The sequence below is a fragment of the Hyla sarda genome, chromosome 5, assembly GCF_029499605.1.
Source record: "Hyla sarda isolate aHylSar1 chromosome 5, aHylSar1.hap1, whole genome shotgun sequence".
Taxonomy (NCBI): domain Eukaryota; kingdom Metazoa; phylum Chordata; class Amphibia; order Anura; family Hylidae; genus Hyla; species Hyla sarda.
The window spans coordinates 121,112,231-121,136,643 of NC_079193.1; the positions used below are offsets into that span (position 1 = coordinate 121,112,231).

At 45.4% G+C, this 24,413-nt stretch overlaps 1 protein-coding gene across 8 annotated transcripts in view; it reads left to right on the forward strand.

The window, feature by feature from the left end:
• The window catches only part of SLC12A7 (solute carrier family 12 member 7), an 870,696-nt gene that overhangs the window by 735,048 nt on the left and 111,235 nt on the right, over positions 1 to 24,413 (forward strand). For 6 of the 8 annotated variants that reach the window (XM_056520184.1, XM_056520185.1, XM_056520188.1 and 3 more), the window contains exon 21: positions 7,544 to 7,651. In XM_056520184.1, coding sequence (XP_056376159.1) covers positions 7,544 to 7,651 — 108 coding nt within the window. Of the gene's footprint in view, positions 1 to 7,543; positions 7,652 to 9,768; positions 9,854 to 24,413 lie in introns of all 8 variants that reach the window. The other 2 variants (XM_056520192.1, XM_056520191.1) reach the window with 1 other exon arrangement.

The window sequence follows — 24,413 nt, forward strand, 5'->3', positions numbered from 1 at the left end:
ATGTCCTGTATTAGCGGCGGGTCCCGCAGGTATTCGCCATATAAGACGCACCAACTTTTTCCCCCCAGTTTGGGGGAAAAAAAGTGCGTCTTATATGGTGAAAATACGGTAAGTTCCAGCATAGCCTGTTTCTGTTTGGAGGTGAGATTTTGTTTATGCTTAGTGATGTTATTGCGAAGTATTTTTAAATCCTCCTCCACTCTACGCTGGAAAGTATCCATCCCTTCTGGCCTGGAATTAATTGGATAAAAATCTGGATTTTTGGTGGTAAAAGTGTTAAAAGTATTAGTAACATACTCCTGTTGGATATTATCTTCTTGCAGATCTATAAGCGCCTGCATGGTCACCTGATCCTGAAAATCACTATGAAGGGGTATACTATTGTTCCCCCGATTGTTAATTGCCACCTCCGCAATTTTATATGAAGATGAGTTTTTAGCGGTACCATTTTTGCATCTATAGATCTTATTGATCGCTTTTTATTCATTTTTTCATGGTATAAGAAGTGACCAAAAATGCACTATTTTGACTTTGGAATTTTTTTGCGCATACGCCATTGACCGTCCGGTTTAATTAACGATATATTTTTATAATTCGGACATTTCCGCAAGCGGCTATACCATATATGTTTATTTTTATTTACACTGGTTTTTTTTTTTTTTGGGAAAAGGAGGGTGATTCAAACTTTTTATTACTTTTATTCACTTTTTTTTTTCACTTTCTTTTTGCAGTGTTATAGCTCCCATAGGGACCTATAACACTGCACACACTGATCTTTTACATTGATCACTGGTTTCTCATAGGAAACCAGTGATCGATGATTCTGCCGCTTGACTGCTCATGCCCGGATCTCAGGCACTGAACAGTCATTCGGCGATCGGACAGCGAGGAGGCAGGTAGGGACCCTCCGGCTGTCCTGTAAGCTGTTCAGGATGCCGCGATTTCGCCGCGGCTATCCCGAACAGCCCACTGAGCTAGCCAGCACTTTTTACTTTCACTTTTAGCCGCGTGGCTCAGCTTTGAGCGCGCGGCTAAAGGGTTAATAGCGTGCGGCACCACGATCAGTGCCGCGCGCTATTAGCGGCGGGTCCCGGCTTCACTATGACACTGGGCCCACCGTGATATGATGCGGGGTCACCGTGGGACCCCGTGTTATATCACGGGAGCGGGACCAAGGACGTACTGGTCCTTAAGGGGTTAAGTCTCAGTTAAACTTCACCTTTTTTATATTTGTTACTGCACTTTCCAATTTTGACAGGTGCTCATTCATGGTTTTATTTAGTTGTTGGCGTCTACCCTGAATGGACATACTGGTGAGCTGATCTATAGCCTTTTCTTTCTTGCTCCCATACATATGACTGCCCTCCCTTCACATGCTTAGCTTCAGCGCAAACCGTAACCTCCTCCCATAGAACACAATGGGCCCATGTATTTTAGTGGGAAAAATGTCTTGGATTCACCCCTACAGCCTATATCTGTACATTAACAAAGTACAGGGCTTAAAATTGGGGACCACCTGTAGGCAGAGGTCCCCATCTCTTGACTGTACTTGTTTAGGATCATGATGATGATGCCCGCTCCACTGCCATGTCTCAGGTTCTCCCTGACGGACTGTATGGAGAAGTCTGTATTGATCTTTTCCTGATATTCCTGATCCAGCTTTTTCCTTCCGGATCATCAGAACCTGGTGAGTGGTGCATAGTACAGACTGTCTGCAAGAATCGGGGACACGGCAGCCCAGCATTCAATATCATCATTTCTCCTACTCTGCAATGAATTGAAAGTTCGTTCCAAGGAACCATAATTTGTTTGGAAGGAGGAGGATCAAAGAAAGGGGAGTTTTTTGTGCCAAAATGTGGATTGGCTTCACTTTTAAGGACTGGACAATGGTATCCCAGCCTTCCCACCGCTACTAGATTACAAAAATTGATAATTTTGGGGAAGGGACATTTCCTATTGTAACAGTTAACAGATGTGCTAAGAAAGTTAAAAACAGACGGAGAAGAGCGATGACGCGACCCATCAAACAGTGGGGGCGTCGCTGCCGGCCGAAGAACGGGACTAGGTGAGAGGAGGTCCCCAGGGACTACTTACGGGTGCGGCAGTGACTAGTTTAAACTTCATATCCTCACCATCCCTGGGGGCTGGAGCGTCCCCTGGGGATGGTGAGGATAAAGATTTTACCCTATATAATGCTTTGCCAAGCGTTATATAGGGAAAAATCTGATGATTGGTTCCCTTTAAAGTGAAATGTAAATTTCATTAAGAATGCTGTCTGTTGTACACAAATCTCTACTTGCACTCATTGGTCTAAACAATACCAGTATTCTGTACAATGCTGTCCTCAGATTGTCTCCTTGATATAGAGGGAGATTTATCAAAACAAATGTGCACAGGAAAAGTTTCCCATAGCAACCAGATTATTTCTTTCTTTAGAGGCCTTTTTAAAAGCTAAAGAAGCAATCTGGTTTCTATGGTCAACTTCCCCACTTTTCCTCTGCACAGATTTCTAAAATCTCACCCCTAGTGTTCATCTTTAACCTCTTGGGGACGCAGGGTGTATGCATATGACCTGCATCCCCGATCCTTAAGGATTCAGGGCGTACCTGTACGCCCTGAGCCAGGTCCCGGTGTTTAAAACGGGGTCATGCCGTGACCCCGCATCACACAGGGTTGGTCCCTGGACCCTGGGCTAACAGCCCGCGGCACCGATCGTTGTGCCTCGCACTATTAACCCTTCAGACGCGGTGGTCAAAGTTGATAAAATCGCGATGTTCCGATCAGCTGGGATGCAGGTGGAGGTCTCCTTACCTGTCTCCGTGGCGTACGATCGGGGTTTGATTGCTCCAAGCCTGAGCTACAGGCTTGAGCAATCGAGCCCCTATCTCACTGATCCGTGCAAAGCTATGGCTTTGCAGGGATCGGCATAAGAGATCAGTGTGTGCAGTTTTATAGGTCCCTATGGGAGCTATAGCACTGCAAAAAAAAAAGTTAACCAAGGTCATTTAACCCCTTCCCTAATAAAAGTTTGAATCACCCCCCTTTTCCCATAAAAAAATAAATAAAAAAATTAAATTAATAAAAATAATTATATGTGGTATCGCCACGTGCGGAAATGTCCAAACTATAAAAATATATCGTTAATTAAATCACTCGGTCAATGGCGTACGCGCAAAAAAATTCCAAGGTCCAAAATAGCGTATTTTTGGTCACTTTTTATATCATGAAAAAATGAATAAAAAGCTATCAAAAAGTCCGATCAGTACAAAAATGGTACCGATAAAAACTTCAGAATGCGGCGCAAAAAATTAGCCCCCATACCGGCCCGTATGCGGAAAAATCTAAAAGTTATAGGGGTTAGAAGATGAGAATTTTTAACTTAGAAATTTTCCTGCATGTAGTTATGTAGGTTGGATATTGTCGTACTTCGGAAAAAAATCATAAGTAGGTTATCATTTTAACCGCATGGACCTACAGAATAAAGATAAGGTATTATTTTTACTGAAAAATGCACTGCGTAGAAACGGAAGCCCCCAAAAATTACAAAATAAAAACATTTCTTCAATTTTGTCGCACAATTAATTTTTTTTTTCCGTTTCGCCGTGGATTTTTGGGTCAAATGACTAATGTGCCTGCAAAGTAGAATTGGTGGCGCAAAAAATAAGCCATCAAATGGAATTTTATGTGCAAAATTGAAATTGAAAGCGTTATGATTTTTACAAGGTGATGAGGAAAAATTGAAAATGAACGGAAAAACGCTGAGTCCTTAAGGTGAAAATAGGCTGAGTTATTAAGGGGTTAAAGGGAGCGGTGAGAGTAACCATATCTCTATTTATCTAGTCTACAGAGTCTGCAGTCTTTCAAAAATACTTTTTATTGCAGCTGTGAAGAGTCAGAGGTGTGACCAAGGCACTGAAGTGGGAAACTTGAATGCATAGTACATGTATGGGATTTCAGCAGGGCTCGGAGTGCCATGTCTGTTGATGAAAGAGGGAAAGGGCTGTGAAAGAGAGCAGGAAGAGGTCTTGCAGCAAGGGGCACTTGAGTGCCTTGATATCGCCCTTTTTTGTTGTGTTTTTTTTAAAGCAGTAAATAGTAAAAAGCTAAATAGAGGTAACTTTTCTCTCACTAGTGGCATACCTATATCGCCATGTCATTTTCCAAAATTTTATGTTTTTGGCATTTTAAATAAAAAGTACAAATTATATCAGTTTACCTTTACTATGTAGATGTAGTACAACTTGTGACAAAAAAAACAATGTTAGAATTGTTTTGATTGGCAAAACATTACCAGAGTTATTTTCTTATGAAGTGTTTTGAATGATTTGAATAAACAGTTATTTGAATAAACAGGCTTGGTCTTTAACCGTTTAAGGACGGACCCATTTTTTACCTTAAAGGGGTACTCCGGTGTTTAAACATCTTATCTTGTCCCGCCGCTGGGGACCCCCGGGATCATGCACGCAGCACCCCGTTTGTAATCAGTCCCCGGAGCGTGTTCGCTCCGGGTCTGATTACGGGCGACTACAGGGCGGGCGGCGTGTGACGCCACGCCTGTGCCAGTGTGTGACGTCACGCTCCGCCCCGCAATGCAAGCCTACGGGAGGGGGCGTGATAGCTATCACGCCGCCTCCCGTAGGCTTGCATTGAGGGGCGGAGCGTGACGTCACACGCCGCCCGCTCTGTAGTCGCTGGTAATCAGTCCCAGAGCGAACACGCTTCGGGGACTGATTACAAACTGGGTGCTGCGTGCATGATCCCGGGGGTCCCCAACGGTGGGACTCCCGCGATCAGGTATCTTATCCCCTATCCTTTGGATGGGGATAAGATGTTTAAGCACCGGAGAACCCCTTTAATGACCAGGCTTATTTTTTTAATTTGACATGTATCTCTTTAAATGATAATCACTTTAGAACGCTTTTTTCTGAGCAGAGCGATACTGATAATGTTTTTTCGTGACATATTGTACTTTATATAAGTGGTGCATTTGCATTTTTGTTGACACATGCAGCATTTGTTGTAAAAAAAAAAACTCAAAAATATTGTGAAAATTTCTGGCGTTTAAAAAAAATATATTTTATATGGTGTACACTGTGCGGTAAAAGCGATGTTATGTTTATTCTGTGGGTCAATATGATTATGTCGATACCCATTTTATATAGCTTACCATGTTCGTTTTCTGCCATTCATCTACCAACAGCCGTAACTCTTTTATTTTTCTTCAGACGCCATTGAGTTAGGGCTTATTTTTTGTGGGATGAGCTGTACTTTTTATTGGTATCATTTTTGCCATACGTGCTACCTTTTGATATTTTTTATTCCGTTATTTGTACAAAATTGGCAAATTTTGCACTTTTGTTGTTTTTTTTTTTTTTACGGTGTTCACAGTGTGGGATAATTTACATTATAAATTTTATAGTACACGTCATTACGGACGTGGCAATACCTATTATGTATATGATTTGTGTTTTTGTGGGGATAATACAGGGCTATATTTGGGAAAGGGGCATGTTTTTATTAATTTTTTTCATACTTTTATTGAAGAACTTTTTTTTTTTTATTGCACTTTTTACAGGTTATACTATGCTGCAATACATTTGTCGCTGGATCTCACAGGCTTCCGTTGCAGGCAGACAGGATGTCATGATCTGACCTCCTGCTGCCATAGCAACCAACGGCAACCCACGATCGTATCGTGCTCCCCCTGTCAACACCATAGATGCCGTGATCAGGATTAATCACGGCATCTATGGGGTTAATGCTGCCGGGACCAGCGCGATCGCGGCTCTGGCAGCTGCGGCGTGACTCTGGCTGTGATTGACAGCCGGGTCCCGCCGCAGATCTCTTGCACTGCCCGCGGCAGTGCCAGAGATCGCTAGGACGTATGCATACATCCCATTGCGTGAACGTGTCGGGTGCTGGGACGTATGCATACGCCCTATAGCGGGAAGGGGTACGCCCTATAGGGGGAAAGGGGTACTTCAGTGGAAACATTTATTTTTCAAATCAACTGGCTCCAGAAAGTTTAACAGATTTGTAAATTTCTTCTATTAAAAAATGTTAATCCTTCCAGTACTTATCAGCTGCTGTATGAGTACAGTGCTCTCTGCTAACACCTGTGTCAGGAACTGTCCAGAGTATGAGCAAATCCCCATAGCAAACCTCTCCTGCTCCGAAAAGTTCCTGAGGTGTAAGCAGAGAGCACTGTGGTCAGACTGAAAAGAACTCTGCAGTATACAGCAGCTGAAAGTTACTGGAAGGATTACGATTTTTTTTTTAATAGAAGTAATCTACAAATCTGTTTAACTTTCTGGAGCCAGTTGATTTAAAAAAAAAAAAATTGTTTTCCACCAGAGTACTCCTTTAACCCCTTAATGACCAAGCCCAATTTTTTAAAATCTGGCATGTGTCTCTTTAAGTGGTAATAACTTTGACATGCTTTTACTTAGCGTCGCGATTCTGAGTTTGTTTTTTCATGATATATTGTCCTTTCTATTAGTGGTAAATCTTTGTTGATTCATGCAGCAATTTTTGTGAAAAACACCAAAATATTGTGAAAATTTTGATTTCTGCTGTTTTTTAAAATAATTTTTTATGGCATTCACTGTACGGTAAAAATTATGTTTTTTTTTATTCTGTGGGTTGCTACGATTATGGCATTACCCAATTTATATAGCTTTTAATGTTCTTTTTCTACTTCTCAACCAAATCCTTTTTTCCCCTTTTTTTGTGTTGTCATGTTCTGATAGCCATAACTTTTTTTTTCGCCCAACCGCATTGTGTGAGGACTTATTTTTTTGCGAGTCAAGCTGTTCTTTTTATTGATACCATTTTTGTTTGCTTGTTTTTTTATTTTTTTTATTTTTTTACGGTGTTCACAGTGCGGGATAAATACCATTAACGTTTATTCAAGTAATTATGGACCTTTTTTTTTCCCCTTATGATGATATAAGTTTTATTGGAAAAGGGGCATTTATTTTTATTTATTTTACACTTTAATAATGTGTTTAAAAAACTATGACTGGACCTCACAGGCTTCCATACTAGGCAAACAGGAGGCCATCAGCTTGCCTCCTGCTTCCATGGCAACCAATGGGATCCTGCGATCGCATGGCAGGATTACCATTGTTAAACAGGGGGGGAGCCTCCACCTGTCAACCCCATAGATTCTATGATCAGGAGTGATCACAGAATCTATTGGGTTAATGCTGATGGCGCAATCCCACTCTTGGCAGCTGTGGCTGGACCCTGGATGTGATTGACAGCTGAGTTCCCCCGGCGATCTCCTGCAGCTATTCGCACTGAGCAGGATGTCGCCAGGATATATACATACGTCCAGTTGCGCTAACTAGCACCTCTGCCTTGGAAATCTCGATTCTGGAGTCTGCAGAAAGAATAGAAAGAGAATAGAAGAAGAGACAGGTCCTTTTTTAAAGCAATTGCAAATCAGAGCTAGTTATGGGAGCGTTTTGCGACTTTTGCCTTGCATGCAAATATAGATTTTTATAACATTGACTTACATTTTTATGTTTATATATTTCAGTTTGAAAATGACATTTCAGCATTTACATATGAGAAGACTCTAGTGATGGAACAGAGATCACAAATGCTTAAGCAAATGCAACTATCTAAGAACGAGAGAGAGAGAGAGGTAAGCCTTTTTTTTTTTTTATTTAAAAAAAAAATAATTTTGCATTTTTGGTTCATTTGTTTATTTTATCTCAATTTGTTGTGTGATTTTATATTTCCAGTGATTTTATATTTCCATATTTATTTCTGGAGTGTGTGGATCTTTACAGATTCAGAGTAAAAAGAGCATTAGTTCTGACTGCAGGCACAAGCCTTTTTCCTATTGTAATAAATTGTGGCTTACCTATTACGTGTAGCTGATTGCACTGGTTTGATATGTATACAGATTATCCCAAAAAACTTAGAGAAATATAAATCTGTTCTAATGCATATCAAATGGATTTTTGTGTTAAAATCCACACTGGAATAAATAACTGTGGCTCCTTGTGGAATAGCAGTTGCACCACTAAAAATAAATATTTGTGTCACATTTGTAAAGTATAAACAAATTCTGTCAGTTGATGTTAATACGCGCTTGTATAGCGGTTGCTTTTTGTCAGGTATCATGTTAGAAAAGTTAATTGGATACCAGTAACATTTCATGTAAGCTCATTGTTTATTGTTATACATTTTTTAAACGTAATACAAGTAACCATCAACACCGATTCAAAAACAATAAAATGTATAACAAGAAACAGCATTATATTCAAACCTTGTAATAGAGATTTATCTTAAAGCTGTAAGGCTACATTCACATCACAATTTTGCAATACGGTTTTGTATCAGATTCCCACAATCTGGGAAACAAAGAAGTAACAAAACCTTCTGCAAAATTGTACATTCTAAAAACCATATACGGTTTTTATAATGGTGAAAATGCCATTCCGCATTCTGCAGCCGGGGAGTACTACTACTACTCCCATCTGTGACATGATAGGAGTAGTAAATCCCCCCCCCACCACCACCCCCTGCTGCAGGAGTTTGCGGGTGGCTGTGGTGACTCTGCAGTAGCGCTTGTACTACTACTACTACTCCCATCATGGAACAGAATCTGTTCCATGTTAGGGGTAGTAGTACATGGACTGAGGGATAGATCGAACCCGATCTCAGGAGTGCTGCCATCCTAACTTATAAGGCAAGGAAGCAGGCGGCATGCCACACCACTCCGCTCCCCAGCCAGCCAGTGATGTAGACTATCTCTAAGCTTTAACTTCATATTCCCCGTCGGAAACCCTAATTGGCTGGCATCAACTGGCCAATCACTGCTCTCAGCAGGGAATTTGAAATTACAGTTATGTGAATTAATTTTTTTGGGAAGCTGGCTGGCCGGGGAATGGTAAACAATGCCGCCCACTTCCCCTGCAGTGGCCGTCCCTACTCCTACTACTATGGCCGTCATGCCCCCTCCCATAGACTTGCATTGCGGGGGTGTGGGGGTGACATCACACGGGGGTGGAGTCGTGGTGTAGTCGAGAACCGGCAGATTCGGAGGCTGCAGTGCTGCGTGCTGCTCCCAGAGGTGGGTGTTGCATGCGAGATAGCAGGGATACCCAGCGGTGCAACCCCTGCGATCAGGCATCTTATCCCCTATCTGTTGGATAGGGGATAAGATGTCTTAGGGCCGGAGTACCCCTTTAAAGGGGTACTCCGCCCCTAGACATCTTATCCCCTATCCAAAGGATAGGGGATAAGATGTCAGATCACCGCGGTCCCGCTGCTGAGGACTCCCGGGATTGCTGCTGCGGCACTGTGCTATCATTACTGCACAGAGCGAGTTCGCTCTGCACATAATGACGGGCTGTACAGGGGCCGGAGCATCGTTACGTCATGGCTCCGCCCCTCGTTACATCACAGCCCGCCCCCTCAATACGAGTCTATGGGAGGGGGCGTGGTGATCGTCATGCCCCTGCCATAGACTTGTATTAAGGGGGCGGGCCGTGATGTCATGCTGCTCCGTCCCCTGTATCGCCCGTCATTACGCACAGAGCAAACTCGCCCTGTGCAGTATTGATAGCGCAGTGATCTGACATCTTATCCCCTATCCTTTGGATAGGGGATAAGATGTCTAGGGGCGGAGTACCCCTTTAAGTTTCTGTTTAACTGCATGCTGCAAGCCAAACTTATTGCTGTATGTGAACTGCTACAATAAACCCAGAACTGTTTAACTGTGAACCTGCCTGTTTGGTTCTGTTTGCTTAGTGGAAAGACTGTTTGAAGCATCCTGTTCTACAATGGATGTAATATCAGATCATGCAGAAAAAAGACTTTTGGAACATAAAAAAAAGTAAGAATAATAACATATTGGCCATTTAAAATAATTACTAAATAATAATACTATTATAGTCTTTGTACATTTTTGTATGCTCTAACTTATACCTATAATAATTAAGCCAACCTAAAGTTTGTTCATTTTATGGAACACAGTCCAAGGATATTTTTGTTAGGGTGGTTATGTAAAAGCTAGTCACACAACTTGTTCTTCTGACTGGACACCCCCGAGGATATCTGATCAGTAATGATTTAAGATGTCAAATATGTTATATTTATTTTTGCTAAATGTTCTAAATGTCTTATATTCCATTTTTTTATATCCATATATTTATGCCTTTTTTTTGTTATAATTCATAATATGTATTTCCTGTCTAGTGATAATGCCTCATTGTGGGTATGAAACGCATATGATGTCACACTGACCCTAGGGTTATTGAGGGATATTTATCATTGGCTTTACACCACTTTAGTGTTCTAAAAGTCCCTGCAAATTTTACACAATTTTTGGTAGAACATCTTTCAAAGTTGTCTACTGTTTGGTGCACCGTACACCGCTTGCAGTGGAGTTGTATTTATTATGTGCGCAAAATAAATTTAGAAGTGTTCTTTTTGCCCAAAGCCTACTTTTTCTCTATGGGCTCCATTGGAGGACACAGACCATGGATGTATGCTGCTGTCTCAAGGAGGTGTGACACTATGGCAACAAAAAAAGTCAGCTCCTCCCAGCAGGATATACCCGCCTCCAGGCCCTGAGCTAATCAGTTTTAGCTTAGTGTCTAAGGAGGTAGACACGGTCTGGAGTTCTCTCCAGACCAGGTCTTATGTTTTATTATTTTCCTAGATTTAGGGATGTGTTAGTTTTTTTATTCCGTTTTCTTTCCTGTTTTCAGGTGGGGACTCAGGAACTGCGGCTCACTGTTTCCCCATTGCGATTGAGGGGGCACAGACATTGCGTATATGCGCTGTTCACCGCCTGGGGTTGTACCTCATAGGTCCAGTTCCCCCCATCTCCCTGCTTGCCTCGCTTGCACATGGTAGCCCGGCGTGATGCAGGTAACTAAAGCTGGCTGAAGACTTCATAGAGAAGACTTCATGAGGTAAGTTCTTCAGACTGAGGTGAGTATTCCCCCTTTTAGGTGTGGACTTGCAGCCTCTGGAGACCCCTAGTTTTTGGCCCACTCTTTATTTTTCCTGGGCAACCCCTTCATGGTGGTCTGGGGGCTTATTCAAGAGGGACTAGCAACCCTCTCTTAGTTTCAGGTTGGGGGACATATGCAGTGGTGTGAGAACTGTATTCAGGCACCATGGCCAGCTCCCTCCCTCAGCAGCCGCGGCTGCCGACTTTCACTTGCGAGTGCCGGCTTCAGTCTCAGCCGCATCTCGCGCCTGTCTCTCCTTCCCTTCGGCACCGCGGAAAAGCTGCCGACCGTGTTTTCACCCGCTCTCTTCCCATTGCGCTCGCACATGCGACTGCATATGGGATTAGGGCTGAGAGCGGGCGCCATTATCTCTCGGCCACATGTTCGCTGCAAATTTTACTATTTTGAATGTGCAGCTTCGGCTGCATATCGCTGTCATTGGCAGCGGAGGCTGCCGGCAGTGTGTTCGCCTGCTCCCTTCCCCTGTCATTCACATATGCATTTGGGGCCGGGAGCGGGCGCCATTATCGGCCGCATGTACTTTGACCGTGGGCCCTGTACGGACGTAACTCCGCCCACCCGTGGCCGGTGGGGATTCCTCAGAGTGCGGGGCAGCATGATAGCTCTGGGGATATCTGCTCTGCCTCTCAAGTTGGAGACCCAGGTTCAAATCTCCCAAGATCACTTTATCACTTGAATCTCAGCTGTAAAAATCCCTACATGTGAGAATTCGAAGAGAGTGAAAAATGGTGGATTCTGCATGCGCGCAGAGAGATTTTTCAGGGCCAATCAGTGATGCCCTTGCTGGGTGAGACTTATGTCTTAGCCCAGACAGGTTCCTTGCTCTAAACAGCTTGGGAGGTTTCTTATTACACCTTTAATGGCTGTAACGCTAAAATGTATGGTTCTGCTGAACCAGTTTGTTCTACCTACACACTGCTTCCCCAGACCCCCCCTGTGAAGGGCTCCAGTTCTGTGGGGACTGCCTTTGGAGGGATCCTCCCTACTCCAGCCCTCCAGAGGGTCCCGCTCTCCCCCTATACTGACGCTCTTGCAGTGTCATAAGGGTGTTTCATCTGACTCATCCCCCCCGAGTCTCCTGGCAGGCACGGGCACTCCCCTCACAGGCATCGCCCTGTTACTCCAGCTGGTAGCAAGCGTCGCTCCCCTAGAGGATGCTCCTATTGTCGCCGCTCTGGTTCTCCAGACCCGCGTACCAGGTCAGTTTTTCCCTCTTCCAGGGCCACCTCACACGTTCCCATTCACCTGAAGAACTTGTGGTTGAAGTTTCCGATTCGGCCTCTGATTCAGAGGACCGCATGGATATGTCGGACATGGTGCACTCATTGGTTTCGGCCATAAGAGACACCTTCCATCTAGAGGACCCAGGTACTTTGGACGTGGCTCCAGAAGTTACCTTTCATTGTGCCCGACCTCTTCCAGGGCTGCCTAACCTCGTTCCCATTCACCTGGAGAACTTATGGATGAGGTTTCTGCTTCGGCCTCTGACTCAGAGGACCGCACGGATATGCCTGATGTGGTGTACTCATTGGTTTCGGCCATAAGAGATACCTTCCTGTTAAAAGGACCCAGGAACTTTGGACGTAGCTCCAGAAGTCCCCTTTTTTCGTACCCGACCGGCACTCAAGACTTTAAGCTCTCTCGCTGAATTAGACGTCCTGCTGGAATCCGCATGGAGCTGTCCTGACAAGAAGTTTCAGGAAAGGAAGAAGCTTCAAGCACGGTATTCCCTCGCTAAGGACCTCATTGCTCGGTGGACCTCTTCTCCAACTGTGGATCTACCGGTCTCCCGCCTCTCTAAGGTGACTGTCCTACCGTTGACTGATACGGCTGCGTTTCAGGATCCAGCGGACAAAAGAGTGGGGACTTTGGCAAGATTTGCCTTTTAGACAGCTGGTTCCTCCTTTCTTCCTGCTTTTGCTTCTGCCTTGGTGTCAGATGCCCTTTCAGTATGGTCTCCCAACTCCGCCAGGTAGCCCTCCGTCGCTCCATGTGGCTTATAGCCTGAATGCTGACACAGCCTTCAAGAAGGGAGACGACGGGCGGTAGAGTTCCTTATACCTCTGGATAAGGCTTGCAGAACCACTTTCCATCGGAAGTTCTCCTCTTTCCGGTCCTGCAGGCCTTTGGTTCCAACAAAGGGTCCAGCCTGGCGCCTTCACTGGTAGAGGGCTCCCCCCTTCCGGACCCATCCCACCCATAGGCCTTCCTCGGCCTGAAGGGTCACCCCCACCCACCGACTTTTTCTTGGGTGGTTGGTCGCCTCTTACTCTTCCGGGATGCCTGGACCACGCACATTCAGGATCCCTTGGTCAGGGATGTGGTAGTTAACGGATACAGGATCGAATTTGCTTCCCTTCCTTGGGATTGCCTTTTTCTTTCCTGGGCCCTCTGATTCCCCTCTCTAGTGAAGGCAGTTCGGGGCGCGCACCAGCTCTTTTTTTATCAAGGGTGTAATTGTATCTCAGCCAGCATCTTACATAGTTACATAGTTTCAGCCAGCATCTTCTGCTTTCCATTCTGAATGGAGTCTCTCCGTTCGGTGCTGGCGTCCATGATTCAAGGGGAGTTTTCGCTCCTCGGTGGACATCAAAGATGCCTACCTCCCACGTCTCATGGTTTCCTGGTCATCAGCGGTACCTCCGCTTTGCAATTCCGGACGGTCATTTCTTTTGTGGCTCTCCATTTCGGTCTGGCCACTTCTCCGCGGACCCTTTCCAAGTCCTGGCGCCTGTGATAGCCCTTTAATACGGACATCAGTTGTTTCCGTGATCCCTGACTTGGACGACCTCCTGATCAGAGCTCCAGCCAGGGCCCAGATCCTGGAGAGTCTTGGTCTCAACCTCCAGTCCTTGTCTCACTTTGGTTGGATGGGCTATCGGGACAAGTCCAACCACTCTCCTGGGGCTCCAGTTGATGGAGGCCGTGCCATTTGCCCACTTTCATCACCGATTTTTTTTCACCTGCTGATTCTCTTCCGGTGGGACAGGTCTCCATTGGCTCTTGACAGTCTTGTCAGTCCCTTCTATGGTGGCTTCGTTTTCCCCCTGATTTTTCAGGGGCGTTCCTTCCTGCCCCTCCCTGCCTGTCTGTCGTGCTGAGGAGGTGTTTTTCAGGGATTGGCCGGTCTGGGGCCTTGGCCCCCGAGAAGCCCTTTTTCCTTTCAACATGTTGGGGTCTAGGGCAATTTTTTCTTTGCTTGATTCTTGGGAATTTCCCTTCTGGGCGGAACTCAGGTTTCCGGCCATCTCAGCTATCTTCTTTTCGGCTGTCCCTGGGATGTGGTCTTCTCGGTTGGTCCTCAGTCGTCCAAGACGAGTGGTCCCCACATCCGGGGGTGTTTGCAGTGATCTGCAACCCCTGGGGTGCTCCTGGCGTGGGCCTCTGCTTGTCCCGTCACAACCGAAGCGTTCCTCTATCTTGGTTGGGCTTTGCCCTATCTGTTTAGTGGTCGGGCGTTGCCCTACCTTGTCTGTTTTTCCTCCCCTTCCTCTCTTTTCAGGGTTCTGAGGAAACTCATAGTAGGGCGTTCCCGCCATTCTCATGGCCCAGCCGTGGTTCGTCGTCATGGTCAGACTCCTGAACGACTTAACGCTGCGCGTTCCCTATTGTCCAGACCTCCTAGCTCAGGTCTCCTGTGCCACCCTATTTACCGTCTCTGCTTTTGCCGGTGTGGCGGTTGAGACAGTGGTTCTGAGGACCCACGGTTTCTCTTCCCAAGTGGTTCTCACCATGCTGAGGGCTCACAAGCCTTCCTCTGCAAGACTTACCACCATACCTGGCGGTCTTGTTTCCGTTGGTGTGAAACTCAGCTTTTTTCTCCGGTTTTCCTTCCCGACCCCTTTCCCTTTCCAGTCGGGGCTGGCCCAAGGGTTGGCTTTCAGCTTCCTTAAGGGTCAAGGTTCGGTCTTTTCCATTTGACGTCCTCTGATGTTCAATTATCATGTCCGAACCTGGTTCAGGGAGTGGCACAAGCTGCCCTTTTCCCTTGGGACTTACACTTGGTCTTAGGTGCACTGCAAGGCACCCCTTTTGACCCTCTTTTGACATTTTTCTTCGCCTCCTTCCCCGGAAGGTGATGGCAGGATAAGACTTCAAGGTGTGATGGGATTCAATGGCGCTGAGCAGGAACAGACACGTCAGGTAAGGTGGAGGATGACTTTATTAAAACAATGCTAGCATATATTTAATGCTTCGGGCCCATTGGTACCAGCTTTTCCCGGTACCCCTGGGGCGGTGGGGACCGGGGTAGTAATTGGGGGTTAGCACTAGCTGTTTTTTTACTAAGCCCCGGCTTAGTAATAGATTCTGTCTACAAGACAGCTTCCACTACTAAGCCTGAATATTCAATTATAAAAAACACAACACATTGAAAAAAAATGTTAGTTTACAAATTCTCCCCCCACAGTCATCGTTAACCCTTTTATTTAAATTAAAAAGAACGCTGGTCATCGTTGCAGTCCACCGAATCTGACGTAGTCCTCTGCATTCACATATGAAATGAGAAGAAAAGAAAAACAAAAAATGGGTTAGTACATAATGCAGTGTGTTCCTAAACAGGGAACCTGTTGTTGACCTCTGCCTACAGTATCCTGCATATACAGTCATCTATAGATGAATATGCAAAGGAAATGGAAGGCTCTCACTTAGCAGAGCCCTATTCCCTAGGTGTTTAGTAAATAATGTAAAATTAGAAAAAGAATGATGATGCTCAAAGTTGCATGGATATACCACAAGAATGCATTTATTAAAAATTACATTATGACCTCAAAACGATACATAAAAATATATATAGCCTTCTAAAAAAGCCACAGGGCCCTTGTGGCTGACCTCTAGCTATATAAAAATACAATTAAAACATGAAATGACAGTGCTAATATGTGAAATAAGTATATGATAAGTGCTGTGGGAACTGCTGCTGAAATAAAGTGCAAAAGATGGAAATCCAACAGTTAAAGTTAGTAGGGCATTGTGCCACTTATAGTTCGTGCACATGGAAGATGATTATACAATCTAATGTTCTCGCACGATAATAATCAAACAGCGCATATTCCAGGCAGGGAATAGATATTGTGCTTTCTCCGGCAATGCATAGTAATATTCGGCACGTTAGAAATATAATAGAAGAAAGAGGAGTCCAGCGTCCAGAAACTCGGAGGATAATATTTATTCACCAGATGGTCATAACAGGAACACAGGGTACAGTGACGCGTTTCGGCTTTACAACAAAGCCTTAGTCATACACCAAAATATAATGTTAGAAATATAATGTCACAGTATATAGTGCGGTGGTGCTGTGCACCTTTGACCAATCCCACCAATGACGGGAGACGGGAGTGTGGCTCGGAGCAGTGTGATCCTGCAGCTCCTGGAGTAGACTGCGCAACTCCAATGTCACGGGTTCTATAGATTGTAGCTTGCCGGCCCCGATCTTCTGCAGCAGCGTGCAGGAATAGGCAGCTGTGTGATCCTTGGAGACGTGTGGACCTCTGCTCTGCAGAAGGTATAGGTAGCCCCGGCGTCCTTGTGTCTTTCGAGCGCGAGGGGTGCTTCCTTGACAGGGCACTATCTATTATTATTATTTTATTATTTGTATTTTATTTTATTTATTTATATAGCGCCCACAGATTCCGCAGTGCTTACAATTATGGGGTACAAACTATCTCTCAAGGTTACCTGTTGCGGTGTGCTGGGCAGCAGCAGACCTCAGTGGGCAGTGATGAATTATGATTTAATATTCAGGCTGGATGCATTTCAGGATTGCCATAGATCCTGTCTTCAGAAGCTATGGTATAGTGTGATGAAAAAAGGGACTAGCTACCAAGTATATAGGCACATCATCAACTAATTGGAGGCTTTACGCAAAGTTATAGTAAAAACCAGACATGGATTAAATGTCAACCTGGGTTACAGGTGACTGAACAATATAAACAGAAAATGTAAGGCTGCTTTCACACTATAAAGTTCTTGCGTTTAAAGATCCGTTATGAAATACCGTTATAAAGTCTTTTATAACGCATCCCTAAACTTCCATTAATAAATCCCATTAAAGTCTATCGGATTTTTTAATCTTCCGTTCGTACCTTTTTTGTTCCGTTAAACTAACGTCCGTTAGTTATAACGGAAGTATAGAACGGACATGCAGTATTTTTTTCCCGTTTTTCCCGTTAATTATTAACATTGAAGCCTATGGCGTAACGGATGTTACAAAATACACCCGTTATTGTCCGTTAATTTAACGTCCGTTAGTGCTACTGAGCATGCTCAGTAGTGACTTCACACTCCTGAAGTCACATGGGAAAGTTGAGTAGTGCTCACACCCCCTGTCACACACCCTCTACTTCCTGGTCAGACCGCAGGAGGCAGCAGTAGGAGTCTGCTCTGGGTATCCGTATTCATCCGCTGCCATCCGCCTGATAGCACCAATGATAGCACTTCAACAGCGCTCTATTACAGCCCAAGAACCAGAGCAGTGCACCCTCCAGCACCCCCCCCCCCCTCCAGGAGGCAGAGTAGTGCACCCTCCTGCACCCCCCCCTCCAGGAGGCAGAGTAGAGCACCCTCCTGCACCCCCCCCCCCGCCAGGAGGCAGAGTAGTGCACCCTCCTGCACCCCTCCCCTCCAGTAGGCAAAGTAGTGCACCCTCCTGCACCCCCCCCCCCCCGATAGTCTGATAGCAAGCAAAGCAACGATAGTACTCTCCCTCTCAATGCTGAAATGCAGACTGCGGCAGGATCATTGTGGCATCCTTTTATACCTTCCCCTTCAGGTAGGAGGAGGAGCTTCAGCTGTTGCAAGGTGTGCAGGTAGGGAGAGGTCAAACAAAGGTGAATATAACGGACGTTAATAATAAGGTATTAACGGATAATAATGGATAAACATTTATCCGTTTAATTAACGGATGTTAGAAATCTATTCATCCGTTATAATCGTTTTATTCATCCGTTATATAACGTCCATTAAATCAGTATAGAATTTAATATAACGGATGTTTTATAACGGATTTATGAACCATAGTGTCAAAGTAGCCTTAACAGAAAACGTAGAAAAATAGGTACCAAAAATACAATAGTTGGCCGTCTAATTGTACTTATGCAAAAATGGCAATAGAAAAATAAGATACAACAAATAAATAAAAATGAAAATAACAATATACAAAATTATACATCAGATGTGGGATACATAGGGGATAATAGTATTATAAGTGATAGCCAGCATGGGTTTACTAAGGACAGAAGTTGTCAAACCAATCTAATTTGCTTTTATGAAGAGGTGAGTAGAAGCCTTGACAGAGGAATGGCTGTGGATATAGTGTTTCTGGATTTTGCCAAAGCGTTTGATACTGTCCCTCACAGATGTCTGACAGGTAAGTTAAGGTCTTTGGGCTTGGAAACTTTAGTTTGTAACTGGATTGAACACTGGCTCATGGATCGTACCCAGAGAGTGGTGGTCAATGATTCGTACTCTGATTGGTCCCCGGTAATTAGTGGTGTACCCCAAGGTTCAGTACTGGGCCCGCTGTTGTTTAATTTATTTATCAATGATATAGAGGATGGCATTAACAGCTCTGTTTCTATCTTTGCAGATGACACCAAGCTTTGTAGCACGGTACAGTCTATAGAGGATGTGCATAAGTTACAAGATGACTTGGATAGACTAAGTGTCTGGGCATCCACTTGGCAATGTGGATAAATGTAAAGTTATGCATCTGGGTACTAAGAACATGCATGCATCGTATGTCTAAGGGAGGATTAAACTGGTGGAGTCACTGGTAGAGAAGGATCTGGGTGTACTTGTAGATCACAGACTACAGAATAGCATGCAATGTCAGGCTGCTGCTTCCAAAGCCGGCAGGATATTGTCATGTATAAAAAGAGGCATGGACTCAAGGGACAGGGACATAATACTCCCCCTTTATAAAGCATTGGTACGGCCTCACCTGGAATATGCTGTTCAGATTTTTTTTTTTTATAATATATTTTTATTAACCATTTTGCAAAACAAAATAAAATTATAATCATACAAAAGTGACAGTATAATAAATTGTTCTAAGAGTAGCAATAATAAAGAACCAAACAATCCCCTTCCTTCACCCCTCGACTCCCGTGGGAGCCCATATGTCATCTAGAGTCAGTGATCCATCAGCTCCTAGCTGTCCGGAAGCTGTAGCGCTCCCAAAGTGCCCTTTAGGAGCTCCAAAATATACCACTCTGTGTGTCTGAAGGGTCTAACTATGTCAGCTATCCCCTGGGAATCAAAGTGTGTTACAATAAAGGACTTCCATTTAGAGAAGAACTTCTTTGTTCCTGAGTTGCGATGGCGTTCTGCATCTAAACGGTCTACTCCCATATAAACCTTCAATTGGGTTATCAATAAGCTTAAGTCTGGAATCAGCTGTTCCAACCACCTCAAAAAGAGACACCGCAAAGCCACCAGTAGCACTACATGAATGATATGCGGTATATGTCTACCCTCCCCCCCCCCCCCCCCCCCTCCCTCCGGTGGCCTAAATTGGTGAAAGAGCAGGGCCTGAGGTGTGAAAGGGAGAGTAACCCTCCACTTATCATGTATATAAGTACATACCATCCGCCAGTAGTCAGCCGTGTCCGGACAACTCCAAACTCCATGATATAGATTAGTCAAGGGTGTGGTACATTTGGGACAACTCGTGAGTCTATCAGGAAATGTGGGTGAGGGTAGGATATTAAATCCGTAAAGAGCTGCGTGAGATAATTTGTAATAAGTCTCCCTCCATCTCTCGTTGATGATGTGTTTGCGCACTAAACCCCAACCTGACAAAATTATATTGTGTATATTCGTGTCCCCCGTCCAGCGTTCCCATGTGGGGAACAGTTTCTGCGGGTCCAGTTTAAGAAGTCTATTCCGAAAAGAGGAGTAGAGCGAAGAAATAGACGCTCTCCTCGGCTCCAGGCCAATAACATGGTCAAGGGGGTGATCGACAGCTTCCCCTGATAGATCTCTCAACCTGGACAAGCAGAAGGAGTACAGTTGGTTGGCATAGAGTAAATGTGACTGGGGTAAACCAAAGGTCCTTAAGATATCCCCGGGTGAAAGCCATTGTGCGTTGTTCTTGTCAATAAGGTGACCCGCCGTCAGTACCCCCCTAGATTTCCAAAGTCGTAACCAGTGAGAGGTGACACAGTGGGGCAGTTCGGGATGGCCCCTAAAGGGCATGTGTTTAGAAAGGAGAAAGGGAAGGCGATATAGCTTGCACACTTCCCTCCAAGCCACTATGGTGTCCCGTAACAAGATAGAAGACTTGACCATTGGAGGCAACTTAGCATACGATGTGTGAAGTAACGCACTCAGAGACCAAGGTGCCGCCAATGCTCGTTCTACCAATATATTAGAGTAATAGGTTGTGCCATGCAGCCAGTCCCTTACATGTCGGAATAAGCACGCCAAATTGTATCCCCTCACATTCGGGAAGTTGACTCCCCCCTCCGCCTTGCTCAGCATGAGTTTTTGTAGGGCAATTCGTGGGCGTTTCCCCTGCCATAGGAAGCGGGTGAAATCAGCATTAAGTTGACGAATATCAACATGTCGCAAAAGTATAGGCAGCGTTTGGAGAGGGTATAGGAGGCGAGGAAAGCTAATCATCTTGACAAGGTGACAACGTCCCAGAAAAGATAGTGGTAAATTTTCCCAGCGTTTTAGTTCCAATGAAATCTTCTTGAGAATGGGGGCGTAATTTAATTTATAGATGGTGTCTGACGTGCGCCCTATGCGGATCCCCAGATAGGTGATATGAGACATTGTTACTGTCACCCCCAAGTCTCCCGTGGAGAGTAAGTTTCTAGGAGTCCCAGTACCCAGAGGTAACAGCATGCTTTTGCTTGCATTAACCCTATAACCCGTGAATTGACCTACTTCCGTCAGAAATTCCAATATTTTAACTACATCTCTCACAGGATTATTGAGATAAAGTAGGACATCGTCCGCAAACATGGAAAGTCGTAATTCCCTGGAGCCTACCATGATCCCCTCAAATACATCACCCGATAAAAGTGCTCGAGCCAGGGGCTCGATAGCTAAGTCAAACAATAAGGGGGATAATGGGCAGCCCTGTCTCGTGCCCCTCAACAGCGGGATAGGGGGTGATAAGAAGCCTGGGGTTGATACCTTGGCAGTTAGACCATCGTAAAGGCCGGATAAAAAGGAGCTAAATTTCCCACTGATCCCGAATTTAGATAAGACCAGTCCCAGCCAGTCCCAGCGAACATTGTCGAAAGCCTTCTCGGCATCAAGCGTCAGCAGTGAAGGCTGGGTGCCCGGCTGCGACTGACCCCGGATCCCATCCATCACCGCCAGCACCTTACGTAAATTGGTTACCGCAGATCTGGATTTTACAAATCCAACCTGGTGATCCCCCACTAAATGAGGCAAAAACCGAGCCAATCTATCTGCTAATATCTTAGAGAGTATTTTCACATCCTGATTGATGAGGGAAATAGGACGGTAGGAGCCAGGGTCTAGGGGGTCTTTCCCCGACTTGGGTAATACCTTGATGTATGCCAATTTGGCAGTCGGGGAAACACTTCCCGTTCTATAAATTTCGTTGCAGTAAGCCGTCAGGGTGGGGGATAGTTTGTCCTTTAATGCCTTATAAAATTCTCCCCGGTAACCATCAGGTCCCGGGGCCTTGCCCCCAGATAGGGAGCCTATTGCCTGACGTACTTCCTCCTCCGATATCTCAGCGTCAAGTTCCTGACGCTGATCGTCCGACAGAGACGGCAAAGGCAGTGAATTAAGAAATCGTTCTCCCTCTCCACCGGAGTCTCGGGGTGCCGCATATAAATCAGTATAATAAGAACACAAGATATGGTTCAGCTCACGTGGGCCATGTTTAGTCTGACCCTGTGGGTCACGTAATGCCAGGACATGGGATGGGGCTAGCGTCGCTTTAGCTAACCTAGCTAACAGCCGTCCCGATTTGTTACCATATTTAAAAAATTCTGTTTCCATGTGGGACCTATATATCCGTTCCCTCCTATCGAGCCATAACTCATAGTTAGATCGAGCTTCCTGCCATTTCAGTTTGTTAGGCGGAGTGGGGGAGCCAACAAAGCGAGAGTACGCATCAGATAACTTCACACTAGCTGCCTCGAAACCCTCCCTGGTCTTACGTTTTAAGGAGGAGCAATACATCATAATTTTTCCACGGACCACTGTCTTGGCTGTTTCCCAATATAAAACTGGAGTGTCCCTGTGAGCTGCATTGTCAGTCTCAAACTCCACCCACCACCCCCGTAGCAGGTCCAAGAACGAGTCATCAGTGTGTAAATAGGTCGGGAATCGCCAAAGGAAATCAGTGCCCTTGGGACTGGTCGGCATGATGTCTAAAGTCACAGGAGAGTGATCAGACAAGACCATCTCCTGGATGTGTACCTCCAGTATTCTAGGGCTCACCAGAAAGTAGTCAATCCGGGACCACGTGTTGTGTGCGTGGGAGAAATGAGTGTACTCACGAGCGTCAGGGTGAATGTGACGCCAGGCGTCTAGCATACTGGTTTGGTCGAGTAGAGGGGGGAGAACCTTGTCACTCTGACGGATGACCACTGGCGGGTTCGATGTCCCAGATCTATCCAACATTGGGTTCGCCACCGTGTTGAGGTCTCCACCCAGTAGAGTGAGCGGACCTGCAACGCGATTGATAGTATCTGTTAAAGAGGTGAAAAAAGAAGCATTATCATCATTAGGCACGTATACATTAAAAACATCATATGTCTGACCCTCCTGTTCAAGTGTGATATGGGATATACGACCCTCAGCGTCATGTACGTGAGAAATCAGTCTGCAGGGAAAAGCCTTGTGTATTAGTGTTAACACCCCAGACTTGCCATCTACTGCAGGCGAGCCCACTACCTGTCCCACCCATAGTTTGCGCATCCTCTGACAATCACCCTCCATGAGATGCGTCTCTTGCAGTAATACAATATCGGGACGGAGACGTTTGAGATACCTCAGAATGGACATACGTTTCTGTGGCGACTTCAGGCCCTTAACATTCCATGAAATGACTCTACACATGTTTACAATAGCCCCCTGTCCTCATAGGCACAGGAGGACAGATGATAACAGATGATACTCGTTCTCTCACCAGGTACATCCCAGCATGTGGAGAAAAAGAGTGGGAGCGGCAGACACAGTAGCAGGTGGTGCGATGAGGATGAGAGTAGTTCAGGAAGTTGTACTGAGGACAGTAGTGGAACAGAGTGCGGTACAGCAGAGAGGAGAAACAATCGGACCAGATCAGCACATAGAATGCGAAGGAAGATAGGAAAGAAAAGGAAACAAATAACATCAGAATAATAAACAATAATAAGAACAATCCACCATATAGAGGCGTCCAGGATGACACTATGGACGCCATCAGGGTGGTATGAGACTTCTCTTTTTTCGGACACATAGAGAGGCCAGTACTCCCGCCCCCACCTCGCTGAACAATGGACAGTGACCACCCCATGATATCTTGTGAATAACTCAACTAGCAGTAACTTTTCACTGCAAAGACAGCACCTAGTGTTGGGTCCCTGGAGAACCCAGTGCATCAGCAAATTCGCCCCGGACTGCTCATATCAATGACAGGAATACAGGACCCATAACCCATGAACATTAATAACTGATATAACTGGATCCCCATCTGTCCCCTCTCCTACCTGTACCACCACCCCTGAGCAAATGTCATAACAAGAGAAAGACAATCAGTCCTCAGTCCGGGGAAGAAGATCGGCTGCTGCGGCTCCTGCTGCGTCGATTTGGTGACTTCCTCCTTTTCCCATGGTCATACGGCGACCGAGCTCTATCGTCCCGGCGGCGGTGGGACCTGGAAGATGTTTCACCCCTGCCCACCGGGGGTGTTGAGGGGCGTGGGGTGGGAGTCTGAGGTCGATCAGTCGACAGAGTTAACAGTTCCCGAAGCATAGTCGAAGCATCATCTGGGGTCTGAAAGGATCTGTAGGAGCCATCTGGCAAAAAGACTTTTAAAGTGGCTGGGTATTGCAGGGAGAAGCGCTTTTTCGCCTTGTACAGTGCCGTGCATATGGTGCTGAAAGCCTTGCGGCGCTTGGTAATTTCTGCTGAAAAATCTTCAAAAATCAAAATTTTTTTGTTGCGATAAGTCAATGGAGAGGTGCGTTTTCGGAAAGCCTTTAGGATTTCAATCTTGTCGTTGTAATCCAGCAACTTCAGGATCACCTGGCGTGGGCGAGAAGCAGCATCATCTGGAGCTTTCGAGCGGCTGGGCTGTAATTGTCCCAGACGATGCGCCCTTTCAACTCGGCACTTGTGTTGTAATCCCAGAGCTTTAGGGAGGTCACCTTCGCAGAATGCTTGTAAATCAGAATGTAGGAGAGTTTCACTCACCCCCACCAGGCGGAGATTGTTACGCCT